The sequence below is a fragment of the Hylobates moloch genome, unplaced genomic scaffold (assembly GCF_009828535.3).
Source record: "Hylobates moloch isolate HMO894 unplaced genomic scaffold, HMol_V3 SCAFFOLD_3, whole genome shotgun sequence".
Classification (NCBI taxonomy): domain Eukaryota; kingdom Metazoa; phylum Chordata; class Mammalia; order Primates; family Hylobatidae; genus Hylobates; species Hylobates moloch.
In genome coordinates, this window is record NW_026652278.1 from 44908730 (window position 1) to 44927508 (window position 18779).

At 39.5% G+C, this 18779-nt stretch overlaps 1 protein-coding gene across 1 annotated transcript; it reads right to left on the reverse strand.

The window, feature by feature from the left end:
* Positions 1 to 972: 972 nt before the first annotated feature.
* Positions 973 to 18745, reverse strand: LIPM (lipase family member M). Its single transcript, XM_032170266.1, has 9 exons — positions 18428 to 18745; positions 13066 to 13183; positions 8242 to 8440; positions 6904 to 7013; positions 6319 to 6455; positions 6033 to 6179; positions 4649 to 4720; positions 3638 to 3709; positions 973 to 1287 (listed from the first exon to the last, which is right to left on the reverse strand). The coding sequence occupies exons 1-9, from the start codon at positions 18572 to 18574 to the stop codon at positions 1018 to 1020; spliced, it is 1272 nt and encodes a 423-aa protein (XP_032026157.1). The 5' UTR covers positions 18575 to 18745; the 3' UTR covers positions 973 to 1017.
* Between the last annotated feature and the right edge of the window lie 34 nt (positions 18746 to 18779).

Sequence of the window (18779 nt, forward strand, 5' to 3'; positions counted from 1 at the left end):
AAATTTCTAGTCATTAGGTCTCCTAGCAACAAGCTGTAAACCCTCCAACAAGCTTGGACTAGAATCTAGACACTGAAATGCACATACATGCTTTATGTAATGCAGAGTGCATTTATTGGAGAACTCATAAACATCCTATAAAATTTTCTTCCCTGAGATCCAACTATAAAACTTGGCCTTTTTCCGAGAATACTTAACATGGATTTCATCCATATTGTAACACTGATTTTGTTGTTGTTGTTGTTAAAGCAGCTCAGCTTCCTGAGGTACTGTTATGTCTCTATGGCAACAAGGTGAAAATGTCTAGCTTATTTTGTCGAAGTCAACAATAATCCAGAGACTCCAGACCTCAATATCTGTCCCAATTTGTCATTTTACTTTAGTGCTCCAAAAATATGGCTTATAGAAAAAAAATAAGGGTTTTGGCCGGGCGCGGTGGCTCACGCTTGTAATCCCAGCACTTTGGGAGGCCGAGGCGGGCGGATCACGAGGTCAGGAGATCGAGACCACGGTGAAACCCCGTCTCTACTAAAAATACAAAAAATTAGCCGGGCGTGGTGGCGGGCACCTGTAGTCCCAGCTACTCGGAGAGGCTGAGGCAGGAGAATGGCGTGAACCCGGGAGGCGGAGCTTGCAGTGAGCCGAGATTGCGCCACTGCACTCCAGCCTGGGCGACAGAGCGAGACTCCGTCTCAAAGAAAAAAAAAAAAAAGAAAAAAAATAAGGGTTTTAAAGAGATTTACCTGAATGATATAGAGAATGTCTAGATAATTTCTGGCTGTCAGGTAAAACCTACCCTTCAAGATGGTAGAATATATAATAGCATACAAAACTTCTATTTACCTAATAAGTACTTTAATTTACTGAAAAAAAATTTAAATGTAAGTGTCAGATTTAGTGCCAAGTGCAGGGAATCTGAAAAACGTATACTAGGTCTCTGCTGTCCATAATTCTGCCTTCATAGGTCCTAGCCCCATCCCTCATGAGGTTGTCCTAAGATTGTCCGTGTCAGATGCTTCACAATATGGCCTCACACCGTCCCTGGGAAAGGTTGGTCTCCTCCTGCTGCATCAGATGGATGATTTCATTGTACATACGGTGAGGAGCATCCAAACCCCAGATGAAATCCACGTGAGCCCATTCAGGAATATTCTTATGGTAGATGAGGTTGGTCACCTCAGAGAGCAGCATTTTCACGTCTTCTGGATTTGAAAGCCAGTCCTGACCTCCTGTCCACATTGCTGTAGGGACCATCATATCTCTGACTCTGTACCTTACAGGAGTTGGCTAGAGAAAAGGAATAGTTCTTAACTCTAGGTAACATTTGGACTTTCAGACTCATAATTTATGTTTCAAACAGACATAATAAACATGCCATCTGTTGTGGTGAAGGGTACATGGGTGTTAGAGCCACGCAACTCTGTTAAGAATTTCTGTTCCCACCCTTACTTTAAGGTAAAATTACTTAACATTACTGAACCTTGGTTTCTTCTTCTGTGACTGGGGATAATATCTAATAACTTGCTAGATCAAATGAGAAAACACATAAAAACACGTAATGCCTTGTACTTCTTTTTTCTTTCTATTAAATATTTTGTAAATAAATTGTTTTTAAAAATAATGCCCCTGTTCTTTTAAAAGATAATTTCACAAACATTTCATGAGACAAGAAGTATATTCCACAGATAAAAGCAAGGAACCTGCTGTGAAGGGCTCTGCATCTTCACAGTCTTTATGGGATCCCAGGCAGCCTTTGAGGCAGGCCCGGCTTGACTGCATTTGCTAGAACCATGGCCTATGGCACTCAGGTAATTTGAGCTAAAGGGAAGTAAAAGTTAAATACCTGCTCCAACCCTTATTCCTCACCCTTCCCCACCAAATATACCAATTAGTATTCCTAATTCCTGGGAACTTTCTGTATTTGTGCAGTGTTAGTAGAATTAGCCTAGCCGGCTGAGCCCTTGAGATTAATCAGCACCCAGAACTTTCCTCAGAAGTGGTAAGGCCCATTTCTTACTCAGGAAATCCACCATGGAGTCTTGGCGCCAATCCTAGATGCTCTGGTTTCTCTTTGTGGCTCCCTAAGAATTTAGAGTTATGGCCTAATTTGGATAAGGAAGGTTGAAAAATTCTATGGGGCTAGTAATATTTTTTTGTCATCTTACAGGTGAAAAGATTGAACTAAATGTCATGTCTCACTCTGAGTTTCTGTAATTCTATGATACTTTTTTGTGTGTTTGTTTACTCTTCCCTTCCACTCCCATTTTCTGGTGCCTGTTCTGCATGAATCAATTTATCTAGAACTCAGTCCATTAAATGTTGACAAATTAAAACCACCTTAGGGCTGGGCACAATGGCTCATGCCTGTAATCCCAGCACTTTGGGAGGCCGAGGTAGGTGGGTCACTTGAGGACAGGAGTTTGAGACCAGCCTGACAAACATGGTGAAACCCCATCCCTAAAAGTACAAAAAAAAAAAAAAATCAGCTAAGCATGGTGGCGCGCACCTGTAGTCCCAGCTACTTGGGAGGCTGAGGCAAGAGAATGGCTCAAAGCTGGGAGGCAGAGGTTTCAGTGAGCCGAGACTGCACCACTGCACTCCAGCCTGGGTGACAGAGCAAGACTCTGTCTCAAAAGTAAATAAGTATAATTTTAAAAAATCTTTGAACAGGAATACTTTCTCTAAAGACATATTTTGGGAAACAGTGAAGAAGGACTTCAAGAGAAGCAGCTGATACCAGAGACTGAAAGTTCGCTATCCAAGGACACTGCACAGTTTGTCCAGTTTCCTAGCATTTTACATCTAGATAGACATGGCAGTGGATGTTAATTTATGATGTGAGGCTCTCAAAGAAAGACTAAGCTGTGTCTAATCTGCCCCTTCCAGCTTTGCTTCTATGGTAAATATTTATTTACATTCACACACATGATTACCAAAAATCTTCAGAAGATTTTATGTTCTAAAGGGCATACCTGTGCAATTCTGAATCTCCACACTTTGATATCTAATTTTAGTTCATAGCATTAGCTACATATTTTCTTGGGTAATGTAATAACATTTTTTAAAAATGTAACTTGCAAATTACAGATTCATTGAAAGTATAACCAGGGAGAATGCCTATGGATTTTCTAAGTCCAAAATTTTTATTTTCAAGGTAAAGAAATTGAAGCCTGAAAAATTAAAGAAGCCTCCCTCCTATTACAGAAGTTTATAGTGCAGAGGCGAAACTTACACAGCAATCCTTACTTGCCATTTAATGTTCTTTTTACTGTGCCATGAAACAAACTTACTGCCACGATCCCATTTTTTTAAATTCTAAAACAATCCTTCTAGTGTCCACCATAGACTACACTCTTCTCTTGACTAAATCTACTTCATCTTGCTCCTGAGAAGGCCAGTAGCTTGTTCAGGGAGACAGCCTCAGCAAAAAAGTTCTCCTACTCCGTTGTAAAAGCAGAGAGGTTTCTTGGCTAAGCTGTGAACTTAACCATTTTCAAATGGAGTCAAACATGAACCATTATTTTCTGCTTAAATTTTCATATTTTATTCCCATATCTAGAATAAACTGTCATTATAACTTCCCTGTCATACATTTCCAATGTATATATTTTCAGCAGACGGTATTTGATTTTCTTACCTGATTGCATTTTTCCAGATTTTTGGTCTCACTCCCCCAGTCAAATGCCCGGAGTTCACCAGAATTCACTGCCTAAAAGAAACAAAAATTTACAAGGAATTCCAATGTCTCAGTGGGTAAGCGTGGTGGGGTGATGGAAATGTGCTACCCAATGTGCACTCGTGAGGGAAGCAGAGAGCAAAGGCTGAGCTGCTCTTCCATTCAATGTTGGGATAAGCATCTCAGGAAAATTGTAAGACAAGAATGAGGCCTTTTGAGAAGAAAGAAGGACTACATAAATTCTTGATCATTGCATTATCAACTCCAGGAAGTGCATCTTCATTGTAATTAATGTGAGTGGGTATCCTCCACAACTCTGTGGGCTACAATGGGGCATCGTGCCCTGGAATTGTGCAATGTGGTGATCCTGGAAGATAGCAACCAAAATTTAATTGAACTTAGAATTCTTCTCTGGTTTTGATGGTACAATTGCTCTCTCTGTCTCTCCCCGCCTTTCAACAGAGAGAACTCTCTCCTTCCCCCTTCCCCCGTCCCTCTGTCTTTCACACACACTACATAGACACACAGAGGTGTGTGTTTCCTGTAATTGCAGGTAAAGTTTGCAGTGTGAAGGACTCTTGTGAATATCTCTTTTGACAGACCCCACATTAGCATTTTTGTTTCTACTTGACTGTATTGTTGGAGGAGCTGAAGAGAAGATGCAGAAACATAATTCTCTCCAGCCACATCTTTGAGGTTTCTAGAGACAGAGAGAAGTCTCACTTGGATCATCTAAATTCATACTTTTAACATCTAAAGAAGTCCTTAGGCTACTTCTGTCCTTTCTTCCCATTTCTTGAAAAGTTTCAGTGATCTAGATCAAATTCTCCATCAAAATAGCATTGACAATATTGCATTTCGTCTTAGAATCAGTGTGAAATAATCCCTGGCCTATCTAAATGGTGTCCTTTGACTATTCTACACAAAATATAACAGGACATTTAGCAAAGACTGCAAATTCAACTTTCTTACCTGGCTCCAGTGTAGAATATTTTGCACAGATGTTCCGGCAAGAGTGTGGGCAACATATACACTTGCTCGGCTCTGTTTCAAACCATGAGTGTTTTTGGGGACATAGAAAAACTCACAAGATGTATACCCTGTCAAGACCAAATCTCCAGGGTGTCAGACTAAGAAATGGTAACATTATTAAATTATCAGCAATTGTCTATGAAACAAAAATATGTACATGCACATAAATAAAATGTCACTAAATGTATTGCCAGACACCGGTATTTTTCATCTGAGAATAACTTCTCATGAGAGATCTGGCCTCTAATTAAAAAAAATTTTACTAGTGATATTTAGGATGAGGGCTCTAGTATTGGGCCTGTATTCAAATCCTAGCTCTGCAGTTTAATTTTTAGGTGAATTTGGGTGAGTCATTTAATCCACTAAATCTTAGTATACTAATCTGCAAAGTGGGGATATTAATAACACTCATAGGCTTGGTATAGGTAATAAATTAGCCTGGTACATAATATATGCTTATCAAATCCTTACTATAAATCAAATTATTAATCTTAAAGAAGAAGAAAAAAATCTTCAGAATTAAGGAAATGTTGCCCCAGCTGCTGGGAGTGCTGCTGGCAAACAGCCCTCCATTCTCAGCCTGCTTTGAGGATTGCTCCAACTGTAGGGAGGTACATTGCCCTGTGCTCTCCTGTTACTGGTGTGGCAACATTAAATGAGTGATTGATAGGGTGTATAAAGACCCAGCCCTCTCTTCCTAACTTGAGACAGTTCTGAAGGGTCATCCTATCTTCACAAATCCCTGCAGGATCAACTAAGTCTCCTATTGAGACTGCATCACTACTTGACTTTTTCATCTACCTAATCCTGTTTCTTTTCCTTCTCTAGGTATTATCCCTAGAGCAGAACCCAAATCATTGTTCACATTAATCTCCATCTCAGAGTATGCTTCCTAGGGAGCCCACCCAGTGATACCAACTGGTAGCCTAAGCCAAAATGAAGGTCCCTGATGTTCCATCAAAGAACTTAAACTAAAACCTACAGGACCCCAGTGGAGGGTAGAGGTGGATGATGCATGACAGTTCTCTCTGTTGTCTAACTCATGCTAATTGCTCTTTTTAATTTAATTCACTGTAGTAAAGCTGGTTTCAGACCTCTTCCATCTATAATCTGTGATTTAATATCTAGCAATGCCCTTATGTTAACCTTGTTTCAGTCCATACTGAAGCATTTCACTTATTTCCTTACAGTTTGGAGAGAACTGAGTTACTGGGAATATATCATTACTCTGAGTCTTCACTGGTATTAGCACTCCCTCCAGGGTGAGCCATATGACTCCCAGCTTTATGCTGGGATTCTGGGAATTTACTAGGCTCCCACTTACCATGTTCATATTGTTGGTGTTGAATCCACCCAGAAGTAACATGACATTACTACAAATCTGATCAAGAATCACCTGGCCACAAAGGTAAATAACAAGCTGTCTGAGAAATCTGGTCTGATACAGAAATTCTTTTTTGCCAAACAATCCCTGTAAAAATATGAAGTGACATAGAGTCATTACATGACAGACAGAAAAGATGTGACTGTAATTTAAAAGTTTATGTTTTAGGAAATTGGGCTGGAAGATTTTTCTATGTACACTGGAAATTTTCTGAGGAGTCACATACCTTGATCATCATATCTGGCAGCAACAAAAATTTGGTCCCAGGGCTTTTTGCATGCTTAACAGTGGCTATGGGCGCTAAAGCAAAATACATTTTGATTTTCTGAGCCAGCTCTGGCAGGGTGGAAAATGCAATAAAGCCTACAAAAGAAGAAATATGTCAACATGAATACTGAATATTTTTAGAACTCATAAAATATGTATTTTGCTTTTAACAAGATATTTCAATAAGTATATATGTGATTGCATCTTACCTCTCCTATAAAATGACAAGGTCCTTATGACACCAGCATATTTGCTTTCAAGTAGTAGGTGCTCAATGAGTTAAATAAATAATTGAATAAAATGATGTTGGCTTTGAGAAAACATTTATATTGAGAGATATGCTATATCTAGACACATATAGCACAGAGATATGCTATATCTAGCACATACGTCTATATGCTAGACACATTGCTGGGAATTACATGATTCTGAAGATGACAAGACCAGGTCTGAAGGAAGCACAAGGTGACAGATTTCAGGGACAGCTAGTGTCATATGCTCACATTTCTTCCAAGTATACAAACCTGCTTTTCTTTGAACCTACCCATGGTGGTGCCCTGTGAATAGCCGACATAATAGATCTTTTCCTGGCCCGTTTTCTGCAAAATAAAGTTTATCACTGCAGGAAGGTCAAACCTAGCCATCTCATCATAACTACAAGGGGAAAAGACAAAGTTATATGAAAAATTATAATCAGAAACAAACAAAACACCCCCCCACACACACTGGGTTTACAAACAAGCCCTTGAGTTATCAACTCTGACAGCTTGTTACTGTGTCCCTCACAACACTCAGAATGGATTTCTTTCAAACCTATGCTGCATGGGTGTCTCTGGAGTCACAGGCTGTCAGCAAAGTGCTGTTTTCTCTAGATGTTATCACATAGCAATAATAATCTTCAGTGAATATTTACTGAGCACATAACCCAACTCTTAGTGGAAGTGTCCTGTTCTACTGTTAAGCAGAACAGCACAGGGCTCTGCAGATTCATTTACAGGAATAGTTGTAAAGATGCTGAAGTGGCCCTTCTCTGATAGGTATAAAAAGTGAGTTGAACATCAATAGGTGATTTAAATAAAAGCATTAAAAATCTTTTGTAAGAATACGACAGATGTGTAAGTCAAATTGATGGTCCTAAGGTGATATAGTTAGGCCTTGTGTTCCCATTCAAATCTCATCTTGAATAGTAATCTCTATAATCCCCGTAATCCCCAGGTGTCAAGGGAGGGACCAGGTGGAGGTAGTTGAATCATGGGAGTGGTTTCTCCTGTGCTGTTCTCGTGATAGTGAGTTCTCATAAGATGTGATGGTTTTATAAAGGGCTCTTCCCCCTTTTGCTCAGCACTTCTTGCTGCAGCCTTAGTGAAAAGGGTGCCTTGCTTCCCCTTCGCCTTCTGCCATGATTGTAAGTTTCCTGAGGCCTCCCCAACCACGCCGAACTGTGAGTAAATTAAAACTACTTTACAAATTACCTAGTCTCGGGCAGTTCTTTACAGCTGTGTGAAAATGGACTAACACACTAGGCTTAATAGTTTCCCTTTTTTTTAATGCTGCCTGGTCTCTTCTCCTTCTGGAGTACTGTTATACTATTACCCTCCCTACGAGGAAATTGATCTACACTTCTCTCATTCCAATCTCAGTCACCTACACCAACCACCATTCTCATCCTATTAAGCTAGACCCGTCTTCTACATGGGGAACTCAGCATTCCTCACTACTTCAACCAAGGAATCACTAGTTAATTAAGAAAACTGGGGGATATCATGTTAGGATAATGATGACTCAACCAAAATAAATCAACCATATACTAGAAGCCGTAGTTTTTTACCCATTTTTTTGAAAGTCAGACATGTCTACCTCTATTCTCAAGATTTTCATATACCTGAAAGCCCAGAACTCATCTTGGTCTATGGAGAGGGTCTTGTGTTTTCGAGACCAGGCGTTTCCCCTGCTGTTCCCCATCCACACATCAAAACCAGCATCTGCCAGAATGAAGCCCAGGCTATTGTTGGGCAGGTTGGAAATCCAGTTGCTAGCACCTCCAACTAGGCCATGCTGCAGTAACACCACAGGCCTGGAACCTGCAAAAAGAGAAAATTTCAACTCTATGAAATGTTCTCTCCCTTTCTTGTTGTCCAGTAATGAATAAGAGCTTTCAGATCAAACAAACCTGTGTTCAGATCTTGATTCAGCTGCTTGCTAGCTTAGTTATCTTGGCCAATTACTTGATCTTTGGTGTGTGTCTTGATTTCCTCACCAGTAAAATAAGATTTTTGTTATGCTTTCATAAAATAGGGCACAAGAAACGGATGGCATGTTGCCCGGCAGAAAAAGAATCTATAAAGTTTAACTTCCGTTCTTAGTTTTGTGTAATTATTATCAGACTTGTCTGGGCTCTTCAGAAATATTGAAAGTGCCCCAGTAGATGGTATAGTATGATTATTAAGGTATATGTATACCACATATATATGATGGTTTAGTGATTAGGAGACCTTCATGTCAAAAGGACCCACAAGCCGGCTTGAAGGAGCTCCCATTGTTCAAATACAGAAATATTGAGCATCAAAATAATTACAGTAAATATATCCCATTGAATAAATTAAGAATGGTCGAGTCCATATAGAGACCAATAAATAAATGAACAAGTAAATAATTGGAAGGAAAAGCTCTTATTTACAGAATGCCAATTAGTAAATACAAAAAATTGATTTACAGTATACCAACTAACACATTCAGAAAGATTGAAATTATCAGTGAATGTTAAAATTAGTGAGTAAAAGTTTAAAGACAGAATATTACATATCCTGAAAGTATCTTCCCATAACTTATTTGTTAACTACAAAAGGAAAAATACTAACTTTAGAAAAACCTGGCAGATACCACCTTAACAAAGTCATTAAAGTTATTATCAGTATTGGAACAAGCCAACATTATTTACTTCATAATATGATGAACCAAGAAAGATATAACTTCACTTTTGTGTTATTCCTGCCAAAAACATATAACTTGAATCACACCATGAAGAAACATCAGATAAAGCAGATTAAATCCCTATCCAAAACTCTTCAAAAATGCAAAAATCAAAAAGACAAAACCTTAGGAATTGTTTGTTTATGAAGGAGACAGACTTGATGGCCAAATGTATAGTAAATGATCCTGGATTAGATTATGGACCAGAGGAGGGAAAAGAGCTGTAAAGGACTTTGGGACGATTGACAAAATTTGAATATAGACTACGAATTAAATACTAATGTCAATATTTGTTTTCTAACTTTGATAAAGGTATTACAGTTATAGAAGAGAATACTCTTGTTCTTAGAAAATACTCACTGAAGTACTTACGGCCAAATAGGCATGGTGTATGTCTCAAATTTACCATCAAAGGATTTGGAAAATGTATTAAGATACACATAAGAGATGGGGGAGAGATAATGATAAAATAAATGGGGTAAAACTGTACACAGTTGGTAAATCAGGGCAAAGGGCATATGGAAGTCCCTTGTACTATTCCCAGAACTTTTCCATAAATTGGAAATTACATCAAAATAAAGAATTGTAAGAATATCAGTAGAGAATAGAGAAGGATGAAGGGTTTTAAGAATTCTAATGTGTTCAATAAATTAAGGCATATATATTATTTTGACATTAGCAAATTTGGCTGAAAGACTAATAAAGTGCTGCCCTATTAGGAGTAAAAAATACGTCATGCCCTCAACAGGACTTGTGAGAATTAAATCAAATCATGAATGCAATATCCACACCACATATGGCTTAGAAGAAGTCTGTAGTAAAAAACAGCTTTATTGCTTTCATTATTGTTGTTATAATTCTCTAAAGCAAGTGACTTTCTGAGCTTCTGTGTTCTCATTAGCAAAATGAGGACAACTGCCCACCTCACAGTGTTTTGGCAGGGGAGGGTTAAATGTGGTACTGTGCATTAAGCACTCAGCATGCTGCCTGACCTCAGATCAGGTGGGTAGCTCTTGTTGTTATTGCTATAAAGGGGCACCAAACACACATGCAGTCTCCCTGTAGGACAAAAGCCCTTCTACACCAAACTCATCCAGCATCTTGACAGTATTCATGAATTCCATCTGCCTCATTTTATCTCTCAAGGGAGAGAATGTGTAGGTCACGTGGACTATGAGTGAAGGGCCAGGAGAAAGGAACTCAGTGTTATTTTAGATTTTACTTGATGTCTGGTCGTTTAGTTCATCCTCTTAGCTCTTAGGGAGGTGACCTCAGCTGTGTTAACACAGGACAATCAAACCAAGGTGATCAACGCTCCCCTTCAGAGTCGTTAGGGCATTTCCCATGGTTGAGGTCACCTTGGTTCTACTTAGTCATATAGTTTGTTCTTGTGATTCTCCTAACAAGAGGACTGGCTCATTTATATCATTTCAAACATCCCCTAGGTCTTCTATTTACCTTACAGCCAGCAGGTGAGTGTGTAAGGGCTACACTTACACAGCTGTCATTTCTGAGGATGGCCCAGCCTATTTTCTCTCTTGATATTGAAGCCAACTAAGATTCTTTGATAAAGATAAAAAGGTCGCTACCACAAGCTATAAGCTTTTCAGTAAACATTTTTCAGTTGTTTTCAATATGAATTTCATTGGCTCTCTTGGTTGGTGAAAAAAAAAAATTTTTTTTTTTTTTTTTTTGATAAGGGAGATTGCCTCTGAAGAGGCACATGGCAACGATATTGGCCACTAGAGGGAAGTATTCTGCACTGACTGGACCAAGGAGGCGGATTCCTTGAGCCTCAAACACCTGGGCAATGTGTGAACAGTCTGAATTAACAGGATGTAAGAAAACAAATTCCATCCACGAATAGGGGCTGCAGGTGACCCCCACGCTTAGTAATTGCTAAGTCACTTGACTGCTTGGAAGAACTGTGCTTTGCCCACTCCCCTGGGATTCGTGGGGCTGTGTCCCCAGGCTATTCATTTATTTATACAAAATCTATAATTCATCCCACAAATATTTATTAGCACCAGAATGTGCTCAGCACTCATTTAGTTACTGGTTCTAGCCTTGAGCAAAACAAATGACGTCTCTGTTCTCATTGAGTTTATACTCTGGAGGGAGACAGACAATAGACAAACATGCAAATATCTATTATATCAGGTGATGGTAAGTGCTATATGGAAAAGTAAGCAGGGTAAGGGGCTAGAACTCAATAGGTAGCAAAGAGCTGCAATTTTGAGTAGGGTGGCCAGGGAAGAACTCTGATAAAGTCGGCTGAAAGAAGGGCCAAGGTAAGCTGCATAGACATGTAATGAAACAGTGGTCCAGAGGGAGAAATTCAAGTTCAAAGACACTGAGGTAGGTGCACGCTAGACATGTATAAGGTACAGCTGTGCAGCTAGTGAGAAAAAAAAGGTGGTTTTAAAAACTACACAAGTACAAATTAGAGTAAAAACAGAACCCCAAAGTTTCTTTACACTAAAGCCCAATAGCATTTGTCCAGCATTTTCTGGTCCTAGTTAAGAACATGAGCTATAATGGCAGAGAGACAGATTTGATTGGAGTGCAGGCTTTACAACTCACTAGCAAGCACTAGCACAGACTTTTTGGGCAAGTTGCTTAACATATATGAGTAACAGTTTCTTAGGGTAATTGTGAAAATGAGACTAATACAAGTAAAGCACTTATCAGTGTATCGGGCATATCAAAATAACACAAGAAATTATATTACCTGTACACATGAAAGACAATATAGTTGCTACTATAAACTTACTGCTAGAGTATTAAAAAGAATCCAGCCAAATAGAAATGAAAAATAGGCATATTTTAGTAATGAAAACAAGTGTTTTAAAAATAATAGCTGAAAATCCCACATACAAAAGGGTGGAATTGTATGAACTATGGAAACATGTATCAAACATTTAAAATGTACATATAGGCCAGGTGTGGTGGCTCATGCTTGTAATCCCAGCACTTTGGGAGGCCAAGGCGGGTGGATCACCTGAGGTCGGGAGTTTGAGACCAGCCTGACCAACATGGAGAAACCCTGTCTCTACCAAAAATACAAAAATTGGCCAGGTGTGGTGGCGCATGCCTATAATCCCAGCTACTCAGGAGGCTGAAGCGGGAGAATTGTTTGAACCCAGGAGGCAGAGGTTGCAGTGAGCCAAGATCCTGCCACTGCACTCCAGCCTGGGCAACAAGTGCAAAACTCCGCCTCAAAAATAAAATAAAATAAAATGTATGTATAGAACTTTTATTTTTCAAAAGCCCTTAGTAACAAGCTAGGCAACATCTTAAATATTTTAAGTGCTCTTTAGATGAGGAATGCAGACTATACAGGAGTGGGCACCAGGTGCCATAAAGAAGCTTGAATTATTTATAAGCAGAGGTTGGTATGGTCTGTTCAAGGAATTGTCAGTAAATATTTTAGAATGTCTACATAGGAAGAGTTTTGGGGAATGGGTTAAGTGCTAAAATAAGTCAAGAAATTAACTTTTCTTGAAGGTGTGCTTTGAAAAGCAAACGCTATATGTTTAATTGAGATAATTGGTGGCAGTAGGGAGGGACAGGGTGGTAGTGATGGAGATTATGGGGGAACTGACACCATCCTTTGACCTGAACAATGGACCTCAGTCTGCACTAAGAACCCAGGCTCTCTTCTACATTCAAATCACAAGGAAGTCATGACTGCAGAGAAGACTGGTGTGTTGTGGTGACATGGGGTGACCCATACCTGTCTTCTTAGGTTGCACTAGGCCTCGAGGAATCCTGTTAACAGAAAGGATATACCCATCTTCAGTTGTGACTTCATATTCCTCACAGGGGTAGCCTTGATGTTGGATGATTTCGCTCTGTGGAAAAAGCACAATTTCTTTTGAGTTCAGTTCTCTGTGGCTATATTCTCAATGATCCAAAAGTAAGAGTAGATTCCTTGATGCTGTAAGACACAGCCAAAGTCCTTGCTTTTCCCTAGCTAATCATGTTACCTTAGAAAACTCTGCTAACCCTCTCTAGTCCTTACTTTCTTTGTCTTAATATGGAAACTGGAATAGAATTATGGTTCTTAAAGTATGGGCTCTGGGACAAAGGCATCAGCATCACTTGGACTAATCTGTTAGATATGCAAATTCCAACCAAACCTACTGAATCAGAAACTCAGAGGATTGGGCCCGGCAGTTTGTGTCTCAAGCTCTTTAGGGAATTTTGATGTACCCTAATGTTTGAGAACGACTGGACCAGAACATTGATTCCAAAACCTCGTTGTGCATCAGAATCTTCTGGACACTGAAACATACAGAGTCTTGAGCCCACTTCAGGTTACAGCTAAGATGGTTCTAAAGCAGTCAGTGGGGCATCTGGTCTAGGACAACTTATGAGCATTCCTGGGCCATGCATTTCCTAAGATTCTTTCCAGTTCTAAAACCACAGACTCAAGAGCATTGATTCCTAACATTTTTAGGTTAAAGTTTCCTCTGTGAATTTGAGGAGAACTATAAAAATGGATATACAATGGATACAAAAACAAGGTTTTACATTCAATTTCAGGAGTTTCAGATATCTTGTTGCCTACATACGAACCCCTGGCCAAGAATCCTTATTCTATACAGTAGTTACATGTAGACATTCTTTGGAAAATTGGCAGCTGCAAGTATCTTCTAAGCATCCTCACTATTCTTGCCCATTGTTATCACTCAGAGAAGGAGAGAACCATTTGCATCAGAGGCTGCTTTAAAAAAGAGCAAGAGAGAAGGCCAAACATCACATGCCCAGGTAGAACATAGGGCAAAAACAAAGCATATTCGTTAGGAGAAAGCTCCTGGGTCCCACGGTTTGAGTTTTAACCCTGATTCTAACACTAATACATAAACTAGCTGTATAATCTTGATAAATTTAGTTAAACTGTTCCTGTGCTTCAGTTCATTCATCTGTAAATTAGGAATTCTAATGGTTCATATTCCATGAGACTGTTGCAATAAATGCAAAAAGATAATGCATACATAACACTAACTGTAATTCTCAGCACATAGTAAGAACTCAATAAGCATTAACTACCACTATAAAACTCAATTAACCAAATATGGAATGCAGTGTATATGTGTGCATGTATGTGTGTGAGACACCATTGTATACTTAACCTTAAAAAATGTATAGGCTGGGCACAGTGGCTCACACCTGTAATCCCAGCACTTTGGGAGGCCGAGATGGGTGGATCAGAAGTTCAGGAGATAGAGACCATCCTGGCCAACATGGTGAAACACCATCTCTACTAAAATAATAATAAAAAAAATTAGCCAGGCATGGTGGTGCATACCTATAGTCCTAGCTACTCGGGAGGCTGAGGAAGAGGAATTGCTTGAATCTGGGAGGTGGAGGTTACAGTGAGCCGAGATCGCGCCACTGTATTCCAACCTGGTGACAGAGCGAGACTCCTCAAAGAAAAAAAAATTTATAGAAGTGTCTCAAATTTTAGCATGCATCAGAATTACTTAGAGGGTTTGTTAAAACACAAATTGCAGGACCACACTCAGTCTGATACAGCAGGTCTGTGTTGAACCCAAAAAATTGACATACAAGTTCCCAGGCAAAGCAGATGCTGATGATCTGACAACTATCCTTCAGGAACCACTGTTATCAACTATTTGGGGAGATAAATATAATATAAAAACATGAGAATGGAGGACATCTGACAAGTAGCTATTGAGAGGATATGTGTAATATGTCAGATGAAGGATGAAGGATGAGAGTGAAGGAAGGAGCAAAGGAATTCTGAGCAGGAGAAGCAAAATGAGCAGGGCTGGACAGGCAAGGTCTTATGGAGGAAGAATTTGAACTGGGCCTTGAGGATTGAATAGAAGTTGCTCAAAAGAGCCAAGGAGGTAGGGATAGGGACATGGACATCTGAGAAGAAAAAGAACTAAAAATGCTGCAAACATTGTCTACAGGTGGCAAGATGGTCAACATGCTATACTTGGCAGGAAAATTTATGCAGGCAATAAAGGACTGGTCCCATCCACTGGAAGTGCTGTCAACAGGTAACCCTTGGCTGTCATCTTCTGTAGGAATGGCCTCAGCTGTAGAAAGCCACTTCCTCCAAGTTCACGTCCCTTCCTGCCACATCCAGTGACTGACCTGTTTGCGGTCTAAAGGCCTGGTCAGCTCAGCCCAACGTAGGACATCTCTGAAGAGCAGTTTTAGCTCCATAGCTTCTCATGGAGTTGAGTGAGGCTGTTTTGAAGTCTGTATCACAATTTGACTTATCTCTTTCCTTACTCCTGATTCTCTACTTCCTTTCCACAGGTGATGATGATGATTCTCCTTAATAAACATTATGGTATGAATTCTGCCTCAGAGTCTGTCCCCCAGAAAATCCAACCTGGGGCAAATATTTATTTAAAAAAATGGAACATAATGCAGCAAGGCGAAATGATGTTGTAGAAGGGTATTTAAAACATTGGGAAGTTCTTCATGATATACATTGTTAAGCAGAAAAAAAAAGTTGGAAAATAGTAAATCATGCATGACATTTCTTTTTAAGAAAACAAAGCCTCACAGATTTAGAATGAAGATAAAGCCATGACAGAGCAGTTCTGGGTGCAGAGTACATTGGTGACAATTGCCTTCTTTTGTATTTTTTAAATTTTCTATAATGAGCATATATTGCTTTTGTAATAGTATAAAAAAGTCAATGTTTAAAAGACCATCCAGATATAGGCTGCTTTCAGCTCCTTGAATCTGGCATGTTCTTAGCTGTTCCAGCTGTCCTATGTGCTGACCTTTTTGCTACCACCCTCTCAAGCAACTGCCATTTATCTTTCAGATTTCAGGCTTTGAAACCCTTCTTCAGCAAAGCTTTCTGGATTAGTTCCCCCTATTTTATGTTTTCTTCTTTTATTTCATTGCTTTTATAATGACTAATTGATGATCTGTCCTTCCTGCTGGACTATAAGCTCCATACAGTCAGGGCTTTTAATATTCTTAGATCTGTCTAACCTTAGTGCATAGCACAATATCATGGACCTAGTAGGTGCTCAGTAAACACTTGCTTAAAAAATACATGCATAAGGCCAGTTGTTTATCAAAGTATAAGATAGACTATAATCCATATGCATGAATATACAGAGTCAAATCGATGCAGGACAGGTAAGCTCCAAAATTGGGGCTTACCCTGGAAAGGTTCTTGGCTTTGCCCAGGAAAGAATTCAAGGGCGAGCCACTAATATTAGACAGTAATCTTTTACTGAATGGTACTGCTCCTTGAAAAGCAGGGCTAATTCATAGGCAGTGCTCCCAGAGTCAGCAGTGTATGGGCTATTGGCAGCTGTATTTATGCCTACTTATAACTATTAATTTCATGCAAATTAAGGGGCAGGTTATTCAGAAATCTCCAGGAATGGGACAGTAACTTCTGGGCCATTGCCATGGAAAGGGGTACTAACTTGTGGGTCATTGCTATGACATTTGTAAACTGTCATGGTGCTGGTAGGAGTGTCTTATGCTAGTGAGCAGCCGGGGCAACTAGAGGATGCCTTCCAGGCCACTGCTGGTTCTTGCTGTTTTTTTTTTTCACCACCTGCTGGTTTGTGCTTGTTTATTCACTGTATCCTGTTGGGACCAGAAAGTAAGTCCTGCCCTTCTCCTACCTCAGAACTGGTTCAAACTTGCAACTACTTTTATTCTATTTTGTTGAATTTATACCAATCATACGAATTTTCTATTTTACTTTGTTTTTTCCAGGCAAAGCTGCTTAAAGGCAGAGCCCAATTCAATGGGCTTTAGTCTACAGACTCCTGAAGCCCCAATAGTGTGTAGGTGCTGGGTACACCCAGTGGGTGGGGCCCAGGAAGATCATCTCTGTCTGCCACTACAGAGATTCCCCTCACCTCCAAACCAGAGGAATTCAAGTGGGACAGTCTCAGGGCCAGAAGGATGACTCCTGAGGACTGACACCAATGTGCTAACTACCTAGATAAACCACCTAATCATTGGAATGGTCGAAAGAAACCTGATATTCAGCACCGTGCAGATACAGAATATTTCTATTTCCTCTCAGTTTTTGAACCCATATAAGGAAGATTCTGTAGAAAGGGTCTTAAATCAGTATAAATATATGTTAAAGTTCCATTTCCTGAGAGTTTGTTAGATAAATCTCTGGAACATGGACATCGTACACGATCATCTTACTCATCTGGAGGTAGCCTCTCCTCTTTCTCACCTGGGAGGGTTTATTGCATAGTATTTGTAATTATGGACTTTGTGTTTAGGCAGTCCTGAATTTAAATAGTAGCTATGCTATTACATTGGTGTGGCTTGTTCAACTTGTTTAACCTCTTTAATCTCAGGATCTGGATTTGAAATATGTGAATGATCCTATCTACTGCACAGGGCAATGAAATTGAAATAGAATAGTATCTCTGCTTGTGTCACAATCCCTGCTACGGGATAAGTGTTACCATAGGGTGACCATTACTAAAACCCAGCTTAGAATTTTGAAAAGCTACCAAAAAAAAAAAAAAAAACAACTCCTGGGAAAACTAAAGAGATGTATTGTCATTTATGCATTTTACTTGTAGGAGGTTCTGTGTAGCACTAACTCAGGGTCCTTTTATTGCTATTCAGCAAAGTACCAGTCCAGAAACAGGATTAAAAAGAGTAGATTAGAATGGTATAAGATGCTACTAGTAGTGTGTGCCCTGACAGCAAGAAGCAAAGGCTGACACCTTTACAATATGGAAAAAAAGAATAAAAGAATAAAAGGTACAGACAAAATGGAAATAATCGAGGGACTGGGGTGAACTTAAAAGGCCTTAATTATTTCTCCACTCATAGGATGAACCAAAGTATTCAAGGAAAAGTTAAATTGTGTTTGAAGCTCAAAGAGATTAAGTCATTTGCCCAAGTTTACTAAATTTGTGTGTGGAGACCCCAGGTCTACTGACATCCAGTTTAGCATTCTTTCCAATACGATTTGCTAGTTCATCACTATGCTCTTCTAGTATGAATCACCACCATGTATAAATATAATACATAATGTAAATAATACACAGATACAAACGTTAACATGTTAAGTACCTCATTTCCCAGAAATCCCAACTTACAATATTCATGAATGCTTCTGGGTCCACAGCTTTAGTTGGCATATGTACTGAATTCACATTTCTCTGGAACATATACGCCACCAGAATCAGAAGCCACATTTCCATTCTGTGTGAGACAATCCACTGTCTTGACAAGGTTTCCAACATGGTCCAACATCTGCATTTATTTTTTCCTGCCAATGTAACAACTAATTCTAAAGTAAGAAGAATCTGTAGGTTTAAAAACTCTTTCACATATTTTCCTGCTGCAATTCCTTCTTCCAATTCTGAAGCAAATTAGGCAAGCTTAGTCGGTAGGGAAGGGAGAACACAAAGTAGGCTGGAAACATCGCCTCGGATGTCCCAATACTAT

Bases quoted from the DNA above. Each gene is read 5' to 3' on its own strand.
- LIPM (XM_032170266.1), bottom strand. From the start codon at position 18,574: ATGTTGGAAACCTTGTCAAGACAGTGGATTGTCTCACACAGAATGGAA. The intron at 7,014-8,241 runs GTATATGAAAAT...TTCCCCTTGTAG, and splicing joins GATGAGTTCTGGGCTTTCAG to TTATGATGAGATGGCTAGGT. The intron at 6,180-6,318 runs GTATGTGACTCC...ATATTTTTACAG, and splicing joins TGCCAGATATGATGATCAAG to GGATTGTTTGGCAAAAAAGA.